The following is a 22,312-nucleotide window of genomic DNA, read 5'->3' as shown; positions in this document are numbered from 1 at the left end:
GAATGGAAACTAAAACACTGGCCAAATGGCCACTTTTTATTTATGTGAGGGGCTGGTCTTAGATGATGCTTGATACGATTATGATATAATTTGACATCTAGATTTGTTACTAGTGTTTGCATTAGTATCTGTTCTTCTGCTTTTAAATTTACCCAAGGGAAAACTGTTCCCCAGTTTACAATTCTGTGTATGGTTAATCCTGACTGAATTCTCCCTTTGCCTCATCTAACCTACTTATCCTTGAATGCTGATTAGTACTTCTTTTCTTTCACAATATGAATTACTCTTACCTCTTTCTGCCTTTTGGAACTATTGCAAGGCCTTCTTTCATAATATTAGGTCATTTTAAGTGTCCTGAATTTATGGTCCTTTTCTAATGAACTTTAAAAAGTAATAGGAAACTTAGCAACCAATATCTTTGCAAAGAGTAAGAAACTCAAAAACTGTTTCCATTTGACACTATATATTATTCAGTAGGATGTTTTGTTCACATGAACTTTCCCACAAAGTCAAGACTGATATTATATTTTTATATATTTGTTAAGTTTACCTTTGGTGAATATGGCCTACTGTATTATCTATTTGACTAACATTTCATTAATCATTTTAGCTAGCACTTATACCTCCCATAACAATTTTACTTATTTTGATTTTTCTAACTACAACTTCTAACTCCAGTACTATCAAATTTGAGGTAATTAGTAAACTTAGAAAATAAAATTTCAGAATTCCATCAATAAAATCATTCAGTAAATATTTTTCACTATGACATTTAATTAGAAGCCAAAGATATTTTTCCCTTTGAAATATGAAATGTTTGCCACTTGGCAGTTTTTTTCATATTCCTATCTTTATTGCCTAAAAATTAGCATTTGTTTAGTTACTGTATTCTGTTTATACCATGATCTTGTCTATCAGATGTTTTTTCTATTCTAATTTCATATCAGTTCTTTAAAGAAGACCTCATATTTGACATGTTTTACATTATTCCTTCATTTATTTGAATAAACTCTTACTAGGTACCAATTATGCTTATATAAATTCTTATAAATTTGTCAAATCTGACCAAAATTTCATAAAATCAAATACCATGTCTTTTTCTGTAGATTAACTGAAACATGGCCTGAACTATAAGATTATACATTTAAGTCAAATGTATATAGACTTGAAACTAGTTAAAAATTAATATTAATGTTTCTTCAAACTAATAATTAGTAGCATGTACTTTCTGGTGCCAAAAAGTCTCTAAAATTGTTATTTTTAATATTTTATCATTTATTTACCTTGGTCTTATATATATATATGCAGGTAAAGACCAAAGTAATTAGATGCACACACTTATGCATAAATACATACATACAGAGTAGTTTCACTTAGAATCCTGCTCAAAATTTTCTTTCACTTAAATTTTTAAAAACATTTTCACAAATATACATCATGATTTTCCTTAGAGGAGGGAAAACCAGCAAGTAAAAGTAATTCTTTTTTGATTTCCCTTCTCAGAATGTCTTTTATTTTAAATGTGATGGTAAAATTATGCTAAAAATACATTTATCAGGACTTGAAAAACAGTGAGAGTGATTCAAGCTCAGAGGAGGAACAGAGAGTCACTACCCGAGTTATTCGCCGGCGTTTGATTATAAAGGTATCCGGTAGCCAAATCATCATGGGTCATTGCTGTATTATTAGAAAGTCCTTTCTTGTGGTTTTGAAAATTCAGCATGCTTGATAACTAAATGGCCAGCTATATGTTTGTCTGCACATTTGGAAGCTTATAAAAACAATAACAAAAGGGAAAATGTCATGTTGCTTGGTAGTGAGACCTGTTTGACCTGACAGTTGTAATTAATTTTATCTGAGAATTCTTGGGGAATTGTATCCTGCTTTCCCTGAAGAAGTGTTATATGTGTGAACAAAGATTCTATCTTGGTGAGAGAATAGTCCCTATCAAATGAAATGTTCAATGAAATCTCAGAGGCCGTAATGAGGGATGAGCTAAGAGGATTGAAAGGCTTCCTTCTCAGTCTCAAATTCCTTCTGCCTTCACAGTTTTTTAAGTGAAAACTAGTTTGTTTGTTTTTTAGCAATGACTAGGACTTTGATGTTATAGCCTGGATATATGACATAAGGCAAATTAAGCAAAAACTTCTGAAATAGTTTTTTTAATTAAATTTATTCAGGTGACATTGGTTAATTGTATTGGTGATAGGCACACAATGCAATATACAGATGATGTATCATAGAATTATACACTTGAAGCCTGTATAATTGTATGAACCAACATCACCCCAATAAATGAAACAGGTTTTTAACTTGACAAAAATACAGCCTGATTTTTTTTTTTGCATGTTAAATTATAGGAAGCAATCTTTACTAGAAGTGAAAAACATAATCTCACCTGTTACAGCACAGTTGAATAAGTTGATTTCCCCCATAAAGGCCTTTGAAGCACTGACCTTATGCGTGGGAAGGTCCAGCAGAATGTGTCTCAGTCTGCTGCTTGTCTTCATTACTGTCTTTAGCGAGATCTTTCTTGATGTTAAAATGATTGAGTGCAGAGAACTAGGAAGCTGTTTTCAATACCCAGGCCTCCGAATGTGATCCAAATAACTTGAGGCTCTTTGGTTGGCAGCTCTAGAAAGAAAGGAAGGGAAATGTCTATTGAAAACCATTTGTCAAACTTACCCATTTCTAAAGTGTCAGGAGACTCTACAGAGAGCAGAGATGTTGGCTTAGGTATCCAAAAATTCTTAATCCTGCTGCTTGTACTTTTCATGTAGATCCAATTAAAGAAGAGGAGAAATCTGCTTAGTATAGTTTTTCAAAGACTTTGGAAGCATTAGAGAAGAAAATAAGGCCTTGTCTAAATTTTACATTATCCCCCAATCAACCTTGAGCTCAATAGGGGGCTATCAAAAAGCATGACTCCTTTAAAATTCTGTATAGGCAAGCCAAATTCCTTATTGGGATCTAGCATATTTGTAAGTATTCAACTTGCTATCCATAAATCCTCATAATCACTTCCCACACCTTTCTAGAATTGGAGGAAAGAAATAATTCAGTTTTCTGAAGGAGGTAAAGCCATACTCTTTGCTCAGGCTTCGCTATTCTCATAATGTCTTTAAGAAATGGTATTTTAAAGTGAAACGTCTAGAAAAAGTGCACCAAACATAGTGTAACTTGCTTCTTCTTATGCTTAACATGTGACATTCATGTTGCATCCAAACCCACCTATTCCTTTAGAATAGCTGCCATGATAGAAGCTGGCTCTCCTTTATATAAGAACTAGAGGCCCAGTGCACAAAAATTTGTGCACTCGGGGCAGTAGCTACTGTTCATTAGCTTTCGATTTTTATGTACATGTACAACATCCTTTGCAAGTGGGTTTCTTAGAATATAAAAATGAGTTATACTGTATATATTGCTTAGTAACTTGCCAAGTTATGTGTGCACCATATATCTACCCCCATGATATCTACCCCCATTTTTTGGAAAGTTGAAGTTGTAATATTGTGTACATCAAAGCAAATTGGTACATTGTATATAGTTAATTGTTCTTTCATTTTATTCAAAAAATTCAAGGAGGAATAAAAATTATAAAATGTTTTGGCAGGGTTTTAAAGGGAAGTAGTTAGTCTTCAGTAAGGTGGCCACCAGGGTGATGGCCACCAGGGTTGACAGATAGATACTGTATTTTTCCTTAGAAATAGGAAAGAGAAACAGTATGTGCTAGGGGAGGGTATTGCCAAAAATAATGCCATCAATAAGGCCAGAGGGGGGAATTTTGTTTACTTAACAGTACAAACTGTTTCCAAGAACTTTAGAAACTAATTAGGGGTTATTTTCTCTCATTAAGGAGAAGCCCCAAAGACCTCTCCTTCCTAACACTTGATTTCCAATATATTTGACAAAATTTTAAATGGATGATTTTTAATGTATTTTTTGACTCCTTACTATCGTTCCTATCTTATCTACTTTAGTGAGTTTTTACATACTTTGACAATTTATTTTTATCTTATTAAAGCATAATTGACTATACTTTATGGCCATTTAAGATTAAGAGATATACCTATAACTTTAATTTTACATCAATAGTATGCATTTTCAGTAGGAAACAATGAAAATCCTGCATACCAGAGTAGATCTCAACAACCTATATGGTTTGTTACTTATAAGTAGGGCTTTGCTTTCTTCTAAGACTATTAATATTAGTCAGTACACTTATATTTATAAGCATGTAGTGAATACATATAACTACTTCACATTTCTTTCAGAGACTGTCCAAACAGTTTAAAAATGAATTGGCATCTTTCCCCACAAAAGGGTCCATTCATGATATGTCCAATAGGATTCTGTTTTACTGTATTTTCCTGGGATTCTCTAACACTCTAAGAACTAGACATTTCCAAAAGTTAGCTCAAAAATATTCTATTTATTCATATTTAAACTATAGTGACATCTCTCATGACCTTTTATTAGCCTTTTCTACTATCTTTATGCTTTTACTTTTAAAATAAAATGGCTTTTTTAATGACACCAACGATATTAAATATAAATAACACTCCCATAAAGATGTCTTGCAGATTTTAGTGCATTTAGTCATAAGTCCTCTACATTTCTCCAATCTCCTTCTCTCTGTTAAGTGTGTTAATTGAAATTAATCGTAAGCGAGATTCAAGGTGAACTAAATATGAGTAGCAAGAAACATCTTTTCTTTTCATCCCACCTCTAGACCACAGTGAAGTAAGATAAGTCGCATGTCCCACATGCTGTCACGACCTATGATCCCACAATCTATAAGAACACAAAGTCACTTTGTAAAAAGAAAGAATGAAAACAGAATATTGTTAGCAAAGCACAATAGTGTTTCGTCTTTACGCTTTTCATCATTTTAAACCAGAGCTGCCTTTCTACCTGTTACCACATAAAGCACTCATCAAGTTCTCCCACCATTGGCTGGCACTGACAAAATTATCAGAGCTACCTCTTCCGTGACAGTACCACTGAAAGGGCTAGAATCCTGGCTCTCCCAGAGATGCAGCAGTCTTTGTGACCCGCTACTTTTCCTAAGAAGGCAGTAGTGCACAGTAGCTAGAGTACACTGTAGTGTAGCAATATCCAGGTCACCTTTTCAACAAAAAGTTTAACTAATAGGTCAGTATGGCTCTAGAATAGGTTTGCACTTCAGATGTTTGTCCTTGTTCTCCAAAACTGTAAGTGGCACTAACCTAAAGTTGAATACCAGTGCCAAAAATAATGTATTGCAAATACAGTCCTATGTTTGCTTTAAGTGGTTCTTCTGATGCAATCATAGAACTAATAGAGAGATATTAAGGAGCCATCTCAATCTACCAAACTTCCTATGAGCAGGATAGTAAGAGCCCATCTTGGAGATTGAAGAATTTATTTTTTTAAACTCACTAGAGGAAGGTCTTTTGACAGTTTTCCCCTTCTTAACCAGGTAACAGTCACTAACTGAAAGATACTATTTTAAATTCCTTTCGTACTGACTATTTTTTTGGTCTGTGGCAATGAAGACTAGATAATCAGTCATTACATAGGAGCTCCACTTGAAATAGTAGTATTCTGAAACCAAGTACTTTATCAGACAGCTATTCTCATTTATTTTAAGACCTATGAAAGGTTCAGTCTTAAAAAAAGATTTTCCCTGAACTTTCTCACAGTGCTTCCAAAAAATGTATATATTGCTCTTAGTAAATGAAATTTTAAGTTAAACTAACAATGGGTGATAAATTTCCCAATTAAGGTACTACCTTAATTCACATTAGACATACTGTCATTCATAAAAATGGGTTGTACTGAAAGTGAGATGATCTAATTAGAGCCCTAATCATTGGCTAAACTTTTTTCAACCAATGAAACCTTTTGCTTTGTAAAGCAATGTGTACGTGTTCATTCTATAGTTATGTATTTTTTAAATTCTTCCTTCTTGGAGCTTGTTGCTAATCATCATCCTTGTACATACTTGAGGTTTAGTGCTTTGAATGTTGTTGACTGCTAAATAACTATCAGTGGAGTCAGCCTTTTCCCCCTACCCTGGAAGAGCCAGTAGAACGTATGCCTTCTTTTTCTAACATTCCATAGTGCATGTGTGTGGTGTATGGAGTGGTGGGGAGATCTCTCCACCTGGTATGTTGCTAATCTCTATGCCACATCCTCTAGGGAGAGGAAGCAAAACACATTCCTGGTGAATCTGTCACAGAAGAACACTTTACTGATGAAGAAGGCAACCTCGTCACCAGAAAAGTAATCACCATTGGGATTTCATACTTCTCTTGGAATTTAGATGTTCTGTTTGCTTGCTGTAGTGTCCCCTCTTGAAACAGAAAGCAGGAAACATCTCTACTTTTCACTATTGCTTCCTACAGATCACTCGGAAAGTGATAAGACGAATGGTTATCCCACAAGAGAGGAAACATGACGTGGTAAAGGAGGGGGACGGCCCCAGAGAAAGTAGAGGATGAAAGCTTTGTGAACGCTCTCGTGTACGCGGCTAACAGGCTGGCGTGGGCAGTGTGGCAGCTTGAAGCGTTTGCTGCTCCTGATATCTTGTGCATTTGATCAGGGTCAAAGAAAGAGACTTTTCTTCCTAACATTCTTTAACATTATATTCTTTTACTATCTTCAGAGAGTTCACAGAGATATGTTCATTTATGGAGGTTAGAACATGCCAGTTCAAGATTCCTAGAAAAAATTAAAATCCTCTACCACCACCAAACCCGTTGGCAGGGCCCCACCCATGCCCAGTGCCTGTCTGGGCACGGATGGAGAGCATTCGTTTCCAGCAAATGCACAGGATTTAAATGTTAGAATGGCAAAAAGCTCAGTTCAAGACCCATATATCAAATATATTTTCCCTGTACAGTATGTTCTACGGAGAAATCTGAATTCCTCCATTCTTAACCCAAAAATTCTCCTCTGTGTTTCCAATGTGCCAATTCAGGAACTAAACTCATTACTGAGCCTTGTAACTCAGCAGATGGATCTCCATCTCCCAGAGAAAACACTGCTAGTTATTTCTTCCTTCCTTTTCTTAGAACTTTAACCTTTTCATTTTAAAAATAGAAACTTTAATAGCCTGTGTTTACATAAGAAAAAGTGAACTGAGAATTTCTCAGGACTAAATCTGTGGAAAGGCTGCTGTGTTGTCCATTAATTATAAACAGGGTAAAAGCTGAGTATTTGTACAAAAACTTTGCTCTCAGAGAAGTGTGTCCCACGGCTCGGTGAAGAAGGGTCTTGTTTTATGGAAAATGGATGTCTGCCTGGTCTGGAGTGAGAGGAGGGGTTGGTAATTCCACAAATAATAATTAATAATTTTAAAAAGTCCCTTAGATCCACAGCTTTTCCATGGTGTTAGTTGTGATTAGTGGTTTGCTGAGAACTTTCAGTCTCATTATGACAGCTTAAAATTCTGCTGGCTTAAACATGCGTAAGTTGTAATTAATATATTTTATGTTTGGGGTTTGAGTGCCTTGAGAGCTTCCGCGATGATTTCTTCTCGCTTCCGACCGGAAACGGACAGGCTGCTCCTTTTTCAATTCCTCACTAACCTGAAGTACCGTGAAGTACAGTGGCGCTGTCTTCATTCTGGTGGTGCTCTCTAGCTTGCCTGGATGATGCTAAGCTGTGTGGTTAAAGCCGGTGGATTGTATTTTTGGACATGAAGTGGCAAAGTGCTTTAAACTGTGTTTCACTTATCCTAATCCAGCCTCAAGGAACCAGAGTTGGAACTGCTTCATAACTAAAACTCCTTTGCCGTGAAATCCTAACATGTACTTTTCTTTTAAAGCAGGGAGAAGGTTATAAGGTGAAGACAAAGAAAGAAATCCGGCATGTGGAGAAGAAGAGCCACTCATAACAGTGAAAGGTCAGTCAGCTATGTGCGCTCATATCAACAACAGTAGCACTTAACTCCCTGTGGCATTCAGGAAGTGATTGAGAGCGCCCCCTTCCTCTCTCTTTCACTGTGTTCCAGCTTTGCATATGCAGTATGAAGTTGTCATAGTTAGTTTTTTATGTATGCTCACACGCACACACACACACACACACACTAAACTTGACTCTAGTTCACAATCCAGAAACTTTCTCATGAATTAGTCAGGAATTTCAATGTAAATGATGTTTGCAGAAGCAAGTGTAAACAGTGATTTTTGAGTCTTCTCAAAAAGCAAAGGCTCAGTATCAAATGCAGGAGCAGTATACAAGCTCACAGGAAGATAATTTGGCAACGAGTAATTCTAACAAATACACTGTGAGAATTGTATTGATCCAGCCTTTCCCCACTTTAGCGGAACAGCATTGAGAATATAATTTTGGTTAAAATATAGTAGTTGCTAAGTTTAAATTAAGTGAATGAAATCCCTATATATATATATGATTTCATATTTTATGTAAGCCAAAGCAAATTAAATAGGAAATTAATTAATGGCACTGCTCTGTTTTTAAGTTAAAATGTTTAAAGTTGTCTGAACTTTTCTTCATGAACAAGAGTGTTTTCCTTTAGCACTGTTTTCTAAATTTGACTTCATCCTATTTATTTCTACATAGTTACCATTAGGCAATTTGGGGTGAAAAAGCAATATAGCTTTGAAAATGTCCCCATAAGTCTGTAAGGTAAAGCAGGGTGGTTTCTTTAAGGCTATACACCAACAGTTCTCTTAGCCCCACTGGTCAAAGTAACAGAGAGCAAACAGGTTCCAGTTTCAGCTTTCATACCTCTGCTGCTCCCCAAGTCCCAGAACCCTGAGAAAATATCTAGTCTCATTGCCCCTAATGCTTTCTTTATGAGAGGTAACTATAACTAAAGCCCAAATAAATTCTTAATTCTTCCTCCACTAAAACACCTTATCATTTTTTATTTATTCACTTAAATACTTATTTCACTTCCTCTGTGAGGCTTTCCACAGGGGCACTGAGACGTCATCGCTAGGCAATCCTGACAAGGTGCTTGCTCTCCCTGAGCTTACACTTTATATATTTAATGGGAACCGATCATAACTAAGAACTGCGGGGTGCCCTGGAATAATATTTACTATGCATACTCTTCCACGTGTTTCACTTGTGCTCTTAATTCTCACAACCAACCCATTTAACAGGTGAGAAAACAGGCCCAAAATTTTGCCCAATATCTCATAAACAAAAATGGCAAAAAACAGGCTACACAAACCCAACAAGTGGTTGCCAAGTTTACGTTAAATGAATGAGCCCACACTGTCAAACCTGTGAACCAAAACTTGACCTGGATCTGAGGTGACAGGGAAGCTTTCCTTTGGGAAAGGGATGTTTGAGTTTTAAAGAATGAACAGGGCTCAGCAGATGAGGGGTGGGAAATTTGCTATGCGTAGGCACAAGCAAAGGCATTCTGCAGAGGCAAGAAGGAGGAAACAGGGAAAGAGAAACCGTGAGAACAGGTCAGTGTAAGTGGCAGAAGAGTTTGCCATTGTGTCTGGAAAGGTGGGAAAGATCCGAATAGGCCTTGTGTGTTTCTTTGTTAAGATTCTGGTCTTTACCCAAAAAAACAGTGGGAAACCATTGAAGGTTCTTAGGCAAGGGTGGGCTATGATGCAGGTTGTGTTCTGCATCAGTCAATCAGAAGTGGCAATGATGGATGACAAGAAAACCTGTGAAGAGACTATGGTAGATCCTGGCTTGGGCAGTGAGGATGGTAAAAGGTAGGGTGAATCGAGAGATAGCAATATGACTTGGTTTTTATTGGCTGATAAGGGTAAGAGATTGGATAATTAAGGATGACATCAGTGTAACAATATCTAGAATGAACCTACCTATTATGCATGTCATACAGCTAAACTTGATGAAGACATTATGTAGCAAATTACTAAAACACTGAACATCAGTTTGCTGTCTTGAATTGGTCTATTTAAGCAATTCTACTAGTGATAAGTGAAGTGAAAATAGAAACTAGGTCAATCAGCTTCAGTATGACCCTTATAGTGTGTCCCTTAAAGTTTAACATCTCATTCAGTCATAGACTCAGACACCAGATGGAAAAGAACCAGAAGTGGCCCTAGCCGGTTTGGCTCAATGAATAGAGTGTCGGCCTGTGGACTGAAGGGTCCCAGGTTTGATTCCGGTCAAGGGCACATTCCCGGGTTGTGGGCTCGATCCCCAGTGGGGGGCATGCAAGAGGCAGCCAATCAATGATTCTCTCTCATCATTGATGTTTCCATCTTTCGCTCTCCCTTTCCCTTCTTCTCTGAAATCAATAAAAATATGTTAAAAAAAAAAAAAAAGAACCAGAAGTGTCACCTACACTAGCTGGGCCATTTTTATAGAGTAACAAATACCTAATATCCATGAATAAATGATGCCAAAAACTATATGACAGTGCTATGCATCCAAGGTCCTTTAGAAAGTATTAGCAGAGAAGCAACTTGCTCAATAAATATATAAGAGGCTTCAAAATTATAATACACATTGTGAAGAAGTTGTCAGGGCCTGGGCTAACTTGCTATACCCCTCAAAGGAGAGAGAAACTCAGTAGGAGAATTTATATGAATATGGGAATAACTTCAGGGTAGAGCAAACTCAGTGTGTCAGATGGAAAGAATGGCAATTTGACTGCAAGCCCCAGTCTACTCTCCAGGGTGGTATTTACCTTCCGTAGTGAACCTGGGAAATGAGTCCAAGAATACTGCCTAGAATTCCAGGACACTGAACATGTGCTCTGGAAAAAACAATCTGCAAACAGATTGAGAAATTTTATAGCCCTGCTGGCTGCCTTTAAAAAAAACAAAACAGAACTAAGCAAGCAGAATACTTTTCAAATTTCACTGAGTCTCAGACAGTGACATCAAATTTTTATTTCCCATTGTACAGCCAGTTTAATTTTGAGTTATCTGAACCCTGCACCTGCTTTTCTTCAATACTGAGCCACAACCATCCTACTTTTAATGTAAGGGAAAAGCCAATGGCTTAAAATCACTATAAAGATTTGTATGTAGTATATAGTGATTTATAGTTTATAGTGCTTTTTAAGTGGCAAGTAGTATCTAGTGATTTATAGTGCTTTTCCATTTTCTTCTTGTGTAGTCTTTCAAACAAGCCTTGAAGCAGGTCAGACCAATTTTGTTTACTTCCTTTTAGAGATGAAGATACCGAGGCTCAGAGATGTCAGGTGACGTTTCTGCTGTCACACAGCTCATGATTGATACTCTTGCCTAGTAGTGCCCTTTCTGTTACACCAACCTGACTTTCTAAAATGATTTATGAATAATAGTCATTCTATCAAGTGATTACTGTATGACAAGTACTAGGTAAGGTTATTATATACCCCCCATTCATATAATCCCCAAAATAATACTACAGGGTACTACCATCCTTTTTTATAAATGAGGAAACTGAAGTTTTAAAATTTAAATGACTTACCTAAGGTCCTACAGCTAATGAGCAAAAGCTATGAAATTTGAACTTATCCAGAACCTAGTTATTAACTATTACTTATATTAATAGTTTAATAGTATTCGATGACTTAAAGACCTAAAAGCAAACTTTGAATCAAAGTTTGTACAAAGGCAACCTGTAGTAAATTTCTTCATACTCTACATAGTAAAAACTGTTTGGGGGGGGGGATGTTTTTTAAGTAAAGCAAACTTTCATTTTTAAGGTAGCCATGATCTATAAAACATTTACTTCAAATGTACCACTAGAGGGCTGATTAGTGAGTCGGTGGCAAGGGAAGGTCCCCAGAAAGAAGCTGTAAAAACTGCAGGTTAGCTGTATTCCAAGCCTCTGGGGAAATGCTCAGGATCTCACAGCCATATGGAAGCCAAGAGTGGCAACAGTGCCCAAGCTTGCCAGGGCCATAATTTATCTGAGTCAAAAAGTTGACTAATTATATTTATTCCTTGAAAAGATATTTGACCTTTCACTTGGTGAAGAATGAAAAGGGTAGATATGCAATCATGAAGAAACCTCCATGCTGCCTGTCCTGGAACTCATCTTGCAAGGAGGAACGAGTTGGGACAAATGTTATTCAAGGGCTAAAAATACAAAACCTAGGATCCAACGAGAAGGAAAGAGAGAAAGGACTAGCGTTCACGAATGCTCTGTGTTCTCAGTGGGCTCTAGGGAAGGCCTATCAGAAAAGGCTTTCCTGAGGCCACAGGAGAGCTAAGTCTTTAAAGATGAGTAAGCGTTAACCTGCAAAGGTGGGTCTCATTAGGGAAAGCAGTCTGCACTTTCGAGGAGATGGCACTTGAAACAAACTTGAAGGGTAGAGAGAGTTAGATATAGATGAAGATTAGGGAAGGGAAGTATAAGTGGATGCAAAGTCATGAGCAAAGGAAAAGTTGGAGACCAATGTGTTGATGACAGACATGTAATCTTGATCCTCTAGAACAGGGGTGGGGAACCTTTTATCTGCCAAGAGCCATTTGGATATTTATAATATCATTCGAGGGCAATACAAAATTACCAACTTAAAAAACCAGCCTTGGCAGGGCCAGACGTTCCTCACCCCTGCTCTAGGTCCTCCTGCTGTGTGCGGCCTATGGACTAGCAGTATCATCGAGTCTGTTAGAAACACAGAATCTTTGAGTTTACCCCAAACTACTGAATCAGAATCCGCATTTGAAGATCCCTAGGTGATACATATGCACATCAAACTGTGAGAATCGCTGCTCCAGACATACACTGAGTGGCCAGATTATTATGACCACCCCATCAGTACTTCATTGACACTTCCAAAAATACTGAATATTGAAAACTTCCTAAGCAAATACTCTCAAGGTTTTATTATTATTATTATTATTTGCATAACTAATTCACTTCATTGTACTGATGGGGTGGTCATAATAATCTGGCCACTCAGTGTATAACTGGCTGTCAAACTGGATTGACCACTGGAATCCTCTAGGAAGCTTTTTTTTAAAAGTCTTGTGGGGGGTTTTTTGTTTTTTGGATATTGGGTTCTGCCCCCAAGAAATTCTAAATAAACTGGAATGGCATATGGCCTGGACATTGGGATTTTTTTTTTAAGTCTCTGCAGATGATTCTAATGTGCACCCAAGTGTGAGAACTGATGGAGAGTAGTGGGCATTAAGCCTGAAAAGTTTCATTGGGCTACAGAGAGCTTCGGACATCAATTTTTTTTTAAGCTAGACAGACCTTAGGAGCTAAAAACCACTGGTATGTACACCTGTAAGGAAAGGTTGATTCTAACTCAAGCATGTGATCTGGGAAGGGCAACATTCATCTATAAAATATAAACTGCCATGAAAATCCACTCAATAGCTGTTTTTCTACATTTTAAAGTGTTTCCTAAAAGAAAAAGTACAGTGACATGATTAACTTTTTGAGTTGGTTTCTACTACCTTTGTGTTTGAAAGGTCTGCAAAACCCAAAGACAGATTCCTAAATGCAAATGCTTCTACCTGGAATCTATTATCTAAACCCAGAAAGGGAAGATGACTTGTTCTTTTTTTTTGAAATGTCATCTTAATGGCACCTGCCCTCGACACTTTCCATCAGGTGTCGCTCTTATCACAGTTTATACAGGATGTTGATGTTTTATAAGAAGCACTCAGCCAAGGCTCTAATGCTTTTTGTGCAACTTGGCATAAAGTCTTTTATCCAATGATGACCTTCCTGCACCCTGTGTGATTGGAGCCAACACACTCTGGTGTGAGAACAAGAGAGATTTATAAGGGGAACTAATTCCCAACTTTTTTTAAACTATCACTCAAATCATACCTGAATATAAATGGGAATAATTAATAGCATTTTTAAAATTATAGAAACATATTCACTATTTCTAGAGAGATAATGGTCGTTTGCATTGGGTGATAAAAGAGAAAGACCTTACTCCTTATGGCCAGATTTATCCTTGGAAGTTGGATTCGGTTTTGGAAGAGATGAAGCAAAAATAAATAAAGTTCAATTGAGTTGCCCATCTACATACATTTACTAAACACTATCAAACTATATATTTACAATAGGTGAATTGTATGGTATGTAAATTATGTATCCTTTAAGCTGTTAAAAGCTGGGGTTTGTGGGAGGGGTTTGATTAGAGAAAATTGCTGAAAATTCTCCCTAAGAAAACAGCATGATAGCACTAGGGTAACACTATAGGACCATCTAAGAAGCCTGGTGCCTGGAAGATTAGGAATAATATAAAAACAGAGGTGAGAAAATCCTGATCTTCTTACTCTGATTTGCACACCTTCTGGGATGGAGCCTGTCCAAATGAGTCACTTTCCTTCCCTGGAGCTTCTTCAGAGCCATGGGAGGGGGCGGGTGTTGAAATCACCCCAGAAGGAATTGATACTTTGATGTTCTTGGCTCTCAGCATCGATGACCTGGGGCATGGAGGTCGGTAGCACTTTTAGTACAAAAAAGGAAGCCTGAACCGCAGTAGAGCAGACAAAGGAAGTGCTGTACCAATATGTTTACATAAGCCAAGGTATCCTGGGTGACCCATCTAAAGGGGAAGAAACTTGTCCAGGATAAGTAAACAACATCAAGGTCACTGGGAAGACTTTTGGGCCTTAACAGAAATAATCCTAAAGGTTATCCTAGACCTGCTTACATGTTGGTGAGCAGGGTTGTTCCTGCCTTTCTCAGTTTTCTGTAGGGGCTGTGTCTTGTTCTTGGGCAGGCATTCAAGTTTGTCACCTTCACACTGACAAAGGACTAGATGTGGGAATAATTTTGTTTTATGGAGAAAAAGTTCATACCAAGAACAATACATACTGCACCAAAGTATGAAAACCTTTGCCAAAGAATGTTGATTTATGTTGACATATTCAGAGCGGCTATAAAATAGATACTTTATGCAGGTATTATCAAGTAAGACAAGACAATCTTACTGGAGCCTAAAAAAAACACCCAGAACTCAAAATTAATTTATCCTGTCATGACTGATGTGGGGCAGGAAAGGGGAAAGTATTCTTTCCAATGGCTGAAGATAGTCTTCCATTTTAATGTGCATATGGAAAAACAATTTCATAGTAATGAAGCAATAACACTGTCCTCCCTTTTTGAAAGACTGGTTGCCTTTGTGCCCATGAAAACCTCATGCCCCTGCTAATTTGCTGTTGGTGGAAATCTCAGAGCACCCCTGTCAGCCTCTTCATTTTACAGATAAGCAAGAGGCCCCCCAGGGCTTCCCCAAGGGCCTGAGTGAATGACCCTCGCATCAAAGACCTAGAAGAGAGTCTTTCTGACTCAATCTCTAAAACCACAAATAGAGCAAACAAAGTTGCATGAGGTCACAGGATCAGCAAGGGGAGGTCATTGCCTTCAAAGAGCTTTCTGGCACACCTCAGGGCCTTGTCCTCTCAGGCATCTAGCAGATAGCCTGAGGCATCTAGCAGATAGCCTGAGTCCAAAGTTTCATGCTAACCCGCCCCATTAGGAGGCCCAGGACCCCCATTCTCTGAGCCTTTTCTGTTGAAAGGCAAGGAAGGCTTAGACAAGTTCTCTATTTTTTTAAAAAAGAAAGCAAGCTAACCTCACTACTTACTGTCTGTCTTTCCACAGGATCATGTGTTTTTACTGCCAGTATTGAGAAATTCATGGAAGACATGTCAGCAGGAAGTAAAGATTCGAGGAGAAGGGTGTGTGTGTGTTTGCTGCTTCCACACATTAATGGCATGACTCTTTTTTTTTTTTACACAAAAAGAAAAGAGAAAAAGGAAACCACCCACATTTTAATTTAGCATGAGCCAACTTACAGAGCATGGAAATTCACTTTCATTCCCAGGATTGGCACGTGTGCAATTAGCAATGCAGTGTATATACAAGAAGCCATGCCGTTAACAGTTTATCTCAAGTGACTTGGTGTCATTTACAAAAGGAAGAAATTCCTGCCTCCAGAAGGAACAGAAGGAGATGGACTGATGAAATCACAGAGAAACACTAAAATTACTAAATCCACAACAGCTCGCCTTATTTTTCTTGGACCCAAACTGTCAGGGTATAAACACTATTTGTTTCTTTTTTAAAACATCTATAGTTTTGCTGTAAATAATAACAGTGTATAAATTCTAACAGAAAAATAGAATAAATGTTGATAAGGCACTGCCTCTTAGAACACAAACAGAATATTGCAAATGCATTTAACATCATAGAGGTCTCAAGGGACTTCACCCTAGAAGAGGAGGGAGGGGTTCTGGGTGGGGGGGACCTTTACTGATTCTTGTATATTAGCAATTATAATGTTTGTATATGCAAAACTGCTAGCTTGATTTTAAAAAAGCAAATCTTTAAAATCTGCTGCAAATTTAAATAATTCCCAAAATGAGGAATTCTGTAGTTCTGTGAAAAAAAATTTTCTTCAGAATACTAATATTTTGATGCATGTGTATCACCTTATTTTGATTAAATCTTTTCCAATTTTGCAAACACTACCGTATACTGCAACACAGAAGATTTTATCTGTAAACAAAAAGCCCTTCATCTAATATTTGTTGCTATTGCCAATTTTCCAATTAAATGACCTAAAAATGGAAAAAAAAAACCTATACAGTAGTTGCTTTAGGGGGAGGGGGTGCTCTCTGTTAGTGCTTAAAAGGGGGGTAATGCTTGCCGCTTTAGAGGTGGATGGTGCTCATAAGAGGCCCCAGTCAGGGGTGTTTAAAATGGACTGAACAGAAATCCTTAGCTAGTAGAATGGCAGCACGCTGTAAAATTATCACTGTATCGTGTACTGGCTATAAGATGTAGACACCTTTCAGTAAGCCAATCATTTGTAACCATTCTAGCAGTGTCATACTAGGTTAATAAGGCTGCAGTGTTTTAAAGGGCATTTTTATTTGGGTTTTGGTGAAATTCTTTAATTTGTTGATTATATTCATATGAAATCAGCATTCATGGACACATAGCTCTAATGACATATGTATGAAAAACCATACACTGGATGACCTAGTCGATTATTTAAGCATAAAATAAATTGTGTTAAACTCTTCACCTATCTGTGCTCTACCGTGTCCTTGTGTTCTCTGGCAGAAGATCATTGCCTAACTCCTTAGCATTTGGCAGCACCGATCCTCCTCACCAATCCTATTGGTGCCTCTGCGGTTACTAAGGAGATAGTCCCCCTAACATTCGGTTCTGCCCTGCAAACTCCCAATCTACAAAAATTTGGAGCATTTCATAGAGGAGCCATGAATTAAAGATCAATGACAATTGATCTTTGCCCACATCTGGGTTGGGCTGTCCCACCACCACCCCTCAAAAGTGGGAAGTTGGAGCTACTAGAACCGGCATGTCCAGAATGAACCACTCCACTTGCCGCTGTTTTAACCCATAAAGCAATTGTTTGATTTTTCCATTGACAATCATTGTCAGTGCTTAGAAGTTAGGAAATTTTGCACAGTAACCAGATTTCTAACTTCTCTTGAAAAGATTTGGCACCTTCTGGGGCCATGTTGCCCTCTCCAGCCAGGTGTATGGTCTCCAGGCACCACAGTCTGTCTCATTATCTTTATTTTTATTTATTTATTTTTTTTGATCCTCACCAGAGGATATTTTTTCATTGATTTTTTAGAGAACAGTGGAACGGAGGAGAGACAAATATGGAATGTGCCCCTCCCCCTGCAGCAAAATTATCCTATGACATTCTCCCCACCCCAACCTACCCAGGCGGAAAGGTTTTTAAAAGAAACTTGCCCCCAAAGCCTCTCTGTTAAACGAGGATCAGAATCCAGGTGTCCTAACTTCCCATATAAGAGTTATGAATTGTGGAGGCACAGTCCTTGACAGAAAGGTGTTTATTCTGAACTAGAAGCTTGAAGTGTGCTTGTCTGGGTATTAAATGGGTGTTATGTGTATATACCTGAAAACTTGACTTCAGGACTATCTGATGAGCTAAACTTAAGGTCAAGCAAAAGTTCATAAATTTAATTAGAGAAGTAGCCAAAATAGGATGATCAAGATTTTATTTGCATCTGTGTATATGTATATATGTGTATGCATGGATTGAATTGGGAGCATATGTTATATATTCCTAATACTGTCTTTGACCTGCTGGCTTATAAAATTTAAGCTTTTTCCTCAATTGAGGGAAAAAAAATTTGATGATAAGATTCCTGATATTTGCTGGTTTTCAATTTTATATTCTTACCAAATTCCCGAGTTTGTTCAATTAAAATGTATTATCACTATTAAATTGCCAAGTTATGGCAATATACTGTGCAGGGTTATTCTACCATTCCTATGAGGGACCTACTTCACTGAACACATAAGCAGCTGGCTTCTTTCCTCTATTAATAAAAACTACCACAGTGTCCTGGTATTCCAACATGTTCATTTGGTATTCTCCTGGGTTCCATCAAGACAGGTTTTTCTCCAGGGCAAATAAAAAAAGTTGTTTGCTTGTCTTTATGAGCATCAGGTCACAGCAGGGATATGTGAGAAGCTCAGAAATATAAATGGCCGAGGTGATAATTCTCTGAAGAAGCCACTGATCCAAAAGCTAACTTCCTGAGTGAGTCTTGGTGTTCTTGATTCTGGCATTTTAAAAGGTGTGTAATTTCCTAGTCATATGGCACTGCTCCTTGCTCATGAATTTATGATCAAATAGTCCAGAAATAAACATGTCTAACATTGAGATTTGAACCAGACTTTACAAGAGTTCTTTTAGTAACAGAGACCAAAAAAGAAAGAAAGAAAGAAAGAAAAGACAGTGGCATAATTAATTTACGTGGTTACCTAGCTAACCATGCACCAATACAAAATAAATGAATAACAGAATGGATTCTGACTAACATCCTTAGTAGTAGGTCCTATAGCCTTTGGTTCTTTAACAATTAAATGCAGACCATTCAAAATAGACCAAAATGAAATTTACCATTATATCTGCCACACTCAATGACCGACAGCCACGAGTAAAATGCACGACTAGGTGATCCTGCAGTAAAGAAATTTTACCCTTCATTCCTTGGTGCTTTCTGCATAAGGAATAAATACCCCAAGGGTTGCACTTCCAACAGGACATCCTGAGACTCCTAATTCCTCAAAGGAGTTCCAAAGCAAAGCACAGCTGAACATGCTGAGAGGATTATAAAGGCGGTGGGAAGAAGCACTAGGCCATGAAAGGTACACCAGAAACAAGAAGGGAACTGTCAGGTCTTTTTCTCCAGGACTACCTTAAAACGCCCTGTCCGTATCTCAGAAAAATAAGTGAGCTCCCTGCCTACTTTCCCTCAACATCATCCACTTCTCTTCTGAAATCTAACTCAAGCAATGGCATAATTCTGAGAGCTGGGAAGGATTGAGGACTTACAGGCTTCCTGCATCTGAGGCACACTACCAGGTCCTCAGACTACTAGACTGTGCTCCCTGAGAGCAGGGACTTTGTTCTGCTGCATCCACAGTAGGTGCTCAATAAGTATTTGAGTACATGAATGAGTCAAACATCATAGGGCAAAGAACAGTAAATGGGAAATGTTATTCTGTGCACCGTCTTGCGCACCATTTTCTTTACAGGCTCAAGCAGGTTGGAAATTAAAGGAAAGCACAGCTTTTGAGTCTAATAACTTCATTCACTGAGAACTTGTGTCTGTTACCATCTTCCACTAGCCCTTTCCAGCTGCACAATCCCTTATTAGCCACAAAGTCTTAAATAATTGGGCATGGATATCCAATACCACACCAGCAAACAGCACACCAGTCATGCTGCTGAATCAGGCATAGTGATGGGCTACTGTCCTCGTCATCATCACTGACTGGCCATGGAGAAACCAGGCAAGAGTGTGGAGACCTTGCCATGATCCCTAATCTCTATGAATGAGTCAGATTCGTCTCCTCTCTTTCAGACATGGTATCCAAAGTTTTTAAAACTCTGCCTACCTCAACAATCCCACCTCAGTGTTGCCAGTGTTTGCTGGGTTGGTTAAAGACAGGAAGGTACAGAAATTACATCCTAGGAATCGTGAGGTGCATACTGCCTGCAGAGGTGTTTTGCTTAGACCAAACAGAATTTGAAAAAAGATGGCCAACATTTTTTTTTAATCAGGAGATTTTAGATTTAAAAAAAAAGAAATTTGAATTCTCTTTAAAATCTAAGGAAGTGACAATGTTGTTTCTGAGATCCCTTATGATAACAACTACTTGGAGCAAAAGTACACCTGCCATGTTTGGACAAGCATATGTTTTCTTGTTCACCATTGTCCCTCCTTTTCCTCTTGCCTCCAAAACCCAATCTATTCATTTCTATTCCCAGTTTTCACCATTGTCCCTCCTTTTCCTCTTGCCTCCAAAACACAATCTACTTTATTCATTTCTATTCCCAGTCTCTGTTTGATTGGATTGGGAGAAGGAGAAGGCAGCAAAAAGATGTGTTCGTGCTTGAGTTCTTTTTATGGCAAGCAAAACATCTACCTTATTTTTATCCTCAGTGCCAAGCAGAAGATGGAATAAAGAAGGGAGTGAGAAGAGAAAGGTAGATCATGTGGTTTTTCCAAACCCATCCATCCACCCATCTCATTCAACACGTGTTGAATGCCTGCCACTTTTCAGATGCTCTCCCAGGTACAGAATACATCCCTTTCCTGCCCACTATCTTCCAAGTGAGAAGAACACAAACAGCCTCTGTGTGAAGTTGAAAGCTCCTGGGAAAGGGAAAAGCCAGCTCTGCTGAGTGGAGCCATTGCACATTCACAATTAAGTGAGACTCAAGGCCTGACAAAAACATCAATTTTGGTAGAAAACTTCTGAAACATTTCAAAGGTATTTAAACAACTCTGCAAGCCCATCTTGCTTCCAAAAACTCCAGATTTAGATGGAACCAGTTGAAACTTTGAACTCATACTCAATGTTCTTTACTTTATATCCAGTCCTTCACAATCCTGAACTCTTCAGAGTCCATCCTGCTGACACCAACCCACACTGGCAACTCATGCAAACTAAGTGAGTGCCCCATGATTCAGCATTCAAATCCACATCCTTAATGGTTTGTCTGGATATCTTGTGCTTTCCACAGTCCCAAGAGGAGAGCTGGGTGCACAGAGGGTGTAATCAACATTCAGCTTCACATGCTAATCATTTACTTGTTCTCTATGGTTAAGTTTTACCAGACTCCAGCTATGCTGTAGGACACACTGATGGCTCAGTTTGGGCGCACAACCTACCCGTGGACGGCAGTGCTCGAGTGCAGAAAGGAGCAGACCTAGAGCTGCCTCATGAGAGCCTGGCTTGCTAACCTGCCATCATGTCAATGTGCCTTGCTTGGGTAGAGCCTAAAGCAAGTAAAGGGTATCTAAGGAAAAGCCTGCGAAAACCTTAACCGATTCAAGGCTGATAGAGAGATAGACATATAGACAGATGCTTACATGGATAGATGGATATAGTGGGGACAACTGTAGTACAGTAAGCTTTAGAGTAATTCTCATGCTTTTAACTATAATAAAACTTTGAACTCTCAAGTTCCCTAGGCTAAAGTAGTCATTCTCTCAAATGTCTGTGGAGACTAGCTAGGTCATCTAAATTAGGCAAAAGGGTTGTGGTAGACTGCATTGTATATAAATTACTGGCTGCCTCTCCCTGATGGTAGATTATAGTTTCCCATCCCATTGACATCACCTTAGCTACACCACTTGCTTTGGCCAATGAAAGTAAAGCAGATCCTCTAAGACAGTGGTTCTCAACCTTCCTAATGCCGTGACCCTTTAATACAGTTCTTCATGTTGTGGTGACCCCCAACCATAAAATTATTTTTGTTGCTACTTCATAACTGTAATTTTGCTACTGTTATGAATCATAATGTAAATATCTGATATGCAGGATGTATTTTCATTGTTACAAATTGAACATAATTAAAGCATAGTGATTAATCACAAAAACAATATGTAATTATATATGTGTTTTCCAATGGTCTTAGACAACCCCTGTGAAAGGGTCGTTCGACCCCCAAAGAGGTCGCGACACACAGGTTGAGAACCACTGCTCTGAGAGCTAGTGCATTTTTCTTCATGCTCCCTTTCCTCCTCCTTCAACCCCAGCGATGCTCCACACAGACTGCTCCCTGGCCCGGTGCTGGAGTAAAGGTGACATGGAGCAGAGCCACAGTCAACCCGCAGTGGACATGCAGTGTGAGCAGGAAATAAACCTTTCTAGTAAACCACTGAGATTGTTCTGTCATTGGTTATTATAGCATAACCCATGAGTAATATTCAAATCAGGCAGAAAACATTAAAGGGTGGTAGGCATTTGTATAAGCACATTCCCCTCCTAAAGAGTCTGCCTTATAAAGACTAGCTCTGCTAGATTTTCTCATTTTTTATATATTGGTATTTTATCCCCTCCACAATAATATTGTGAGTCAAAC

At 38.2% G+C, this 22,312-nt stretch overlaps 1 protein-coding gene across 10 annotated transcripts in view; it reads left to right on the top strand.

Moving 5' to 3' along the window:
- ANK3 (ankyrin 3, node of Ranvier (ankyrin G)) overlaps window positions 1-16,957 on the top strand; it is a 465,310-nt gene extending 448,353 nt beyond the window's left edge. For all 10 annotated transcript variants that reach the window (XM_014538720.1, XM_014538719.1, XM_014538725.1 and 7 more), the window contains 2 exons: window positions 7,814-7,891; window positions 15,526-16,957. In XM_014538720.1, coding sequence (XP_014394206.1) covers window positions 7,814-7,882 — 69 coding nt within the window. In that variant the 3' untranslated portion in view covers window positions 7,883-7,891; window positions 15,526-16,957. The remainder of the gene's footprint in view (window positions 1-7,813; window positions 7,892-15,525) is intronic.
- The last annotated feature ends 5,355 nt before the right edge of the window (window positions 16,958-22,312 follow it).

The sequence above is a fragment of the Myotis brandtii genome, unplaced genomic scaffold, assembly GCF_000412655.1.
Source record: "Myotis brandtii unplaced genomic scaffold, ASM41265v1 scaffold196, whole genome shotgun sequence".
Taxonomy (NCBI): domain Eukaryota; kingdom Metazoa; phylum Chordata; class Mammalia; order Chiroptera; family Vespertilionidae; genus Myotis; species Myotis brandtii.
The sequence above is the reverse complement of the archived record's forward strand: the minus strand, read 5'-3'. Positions and strand labels throughout refer to the sequence as shown.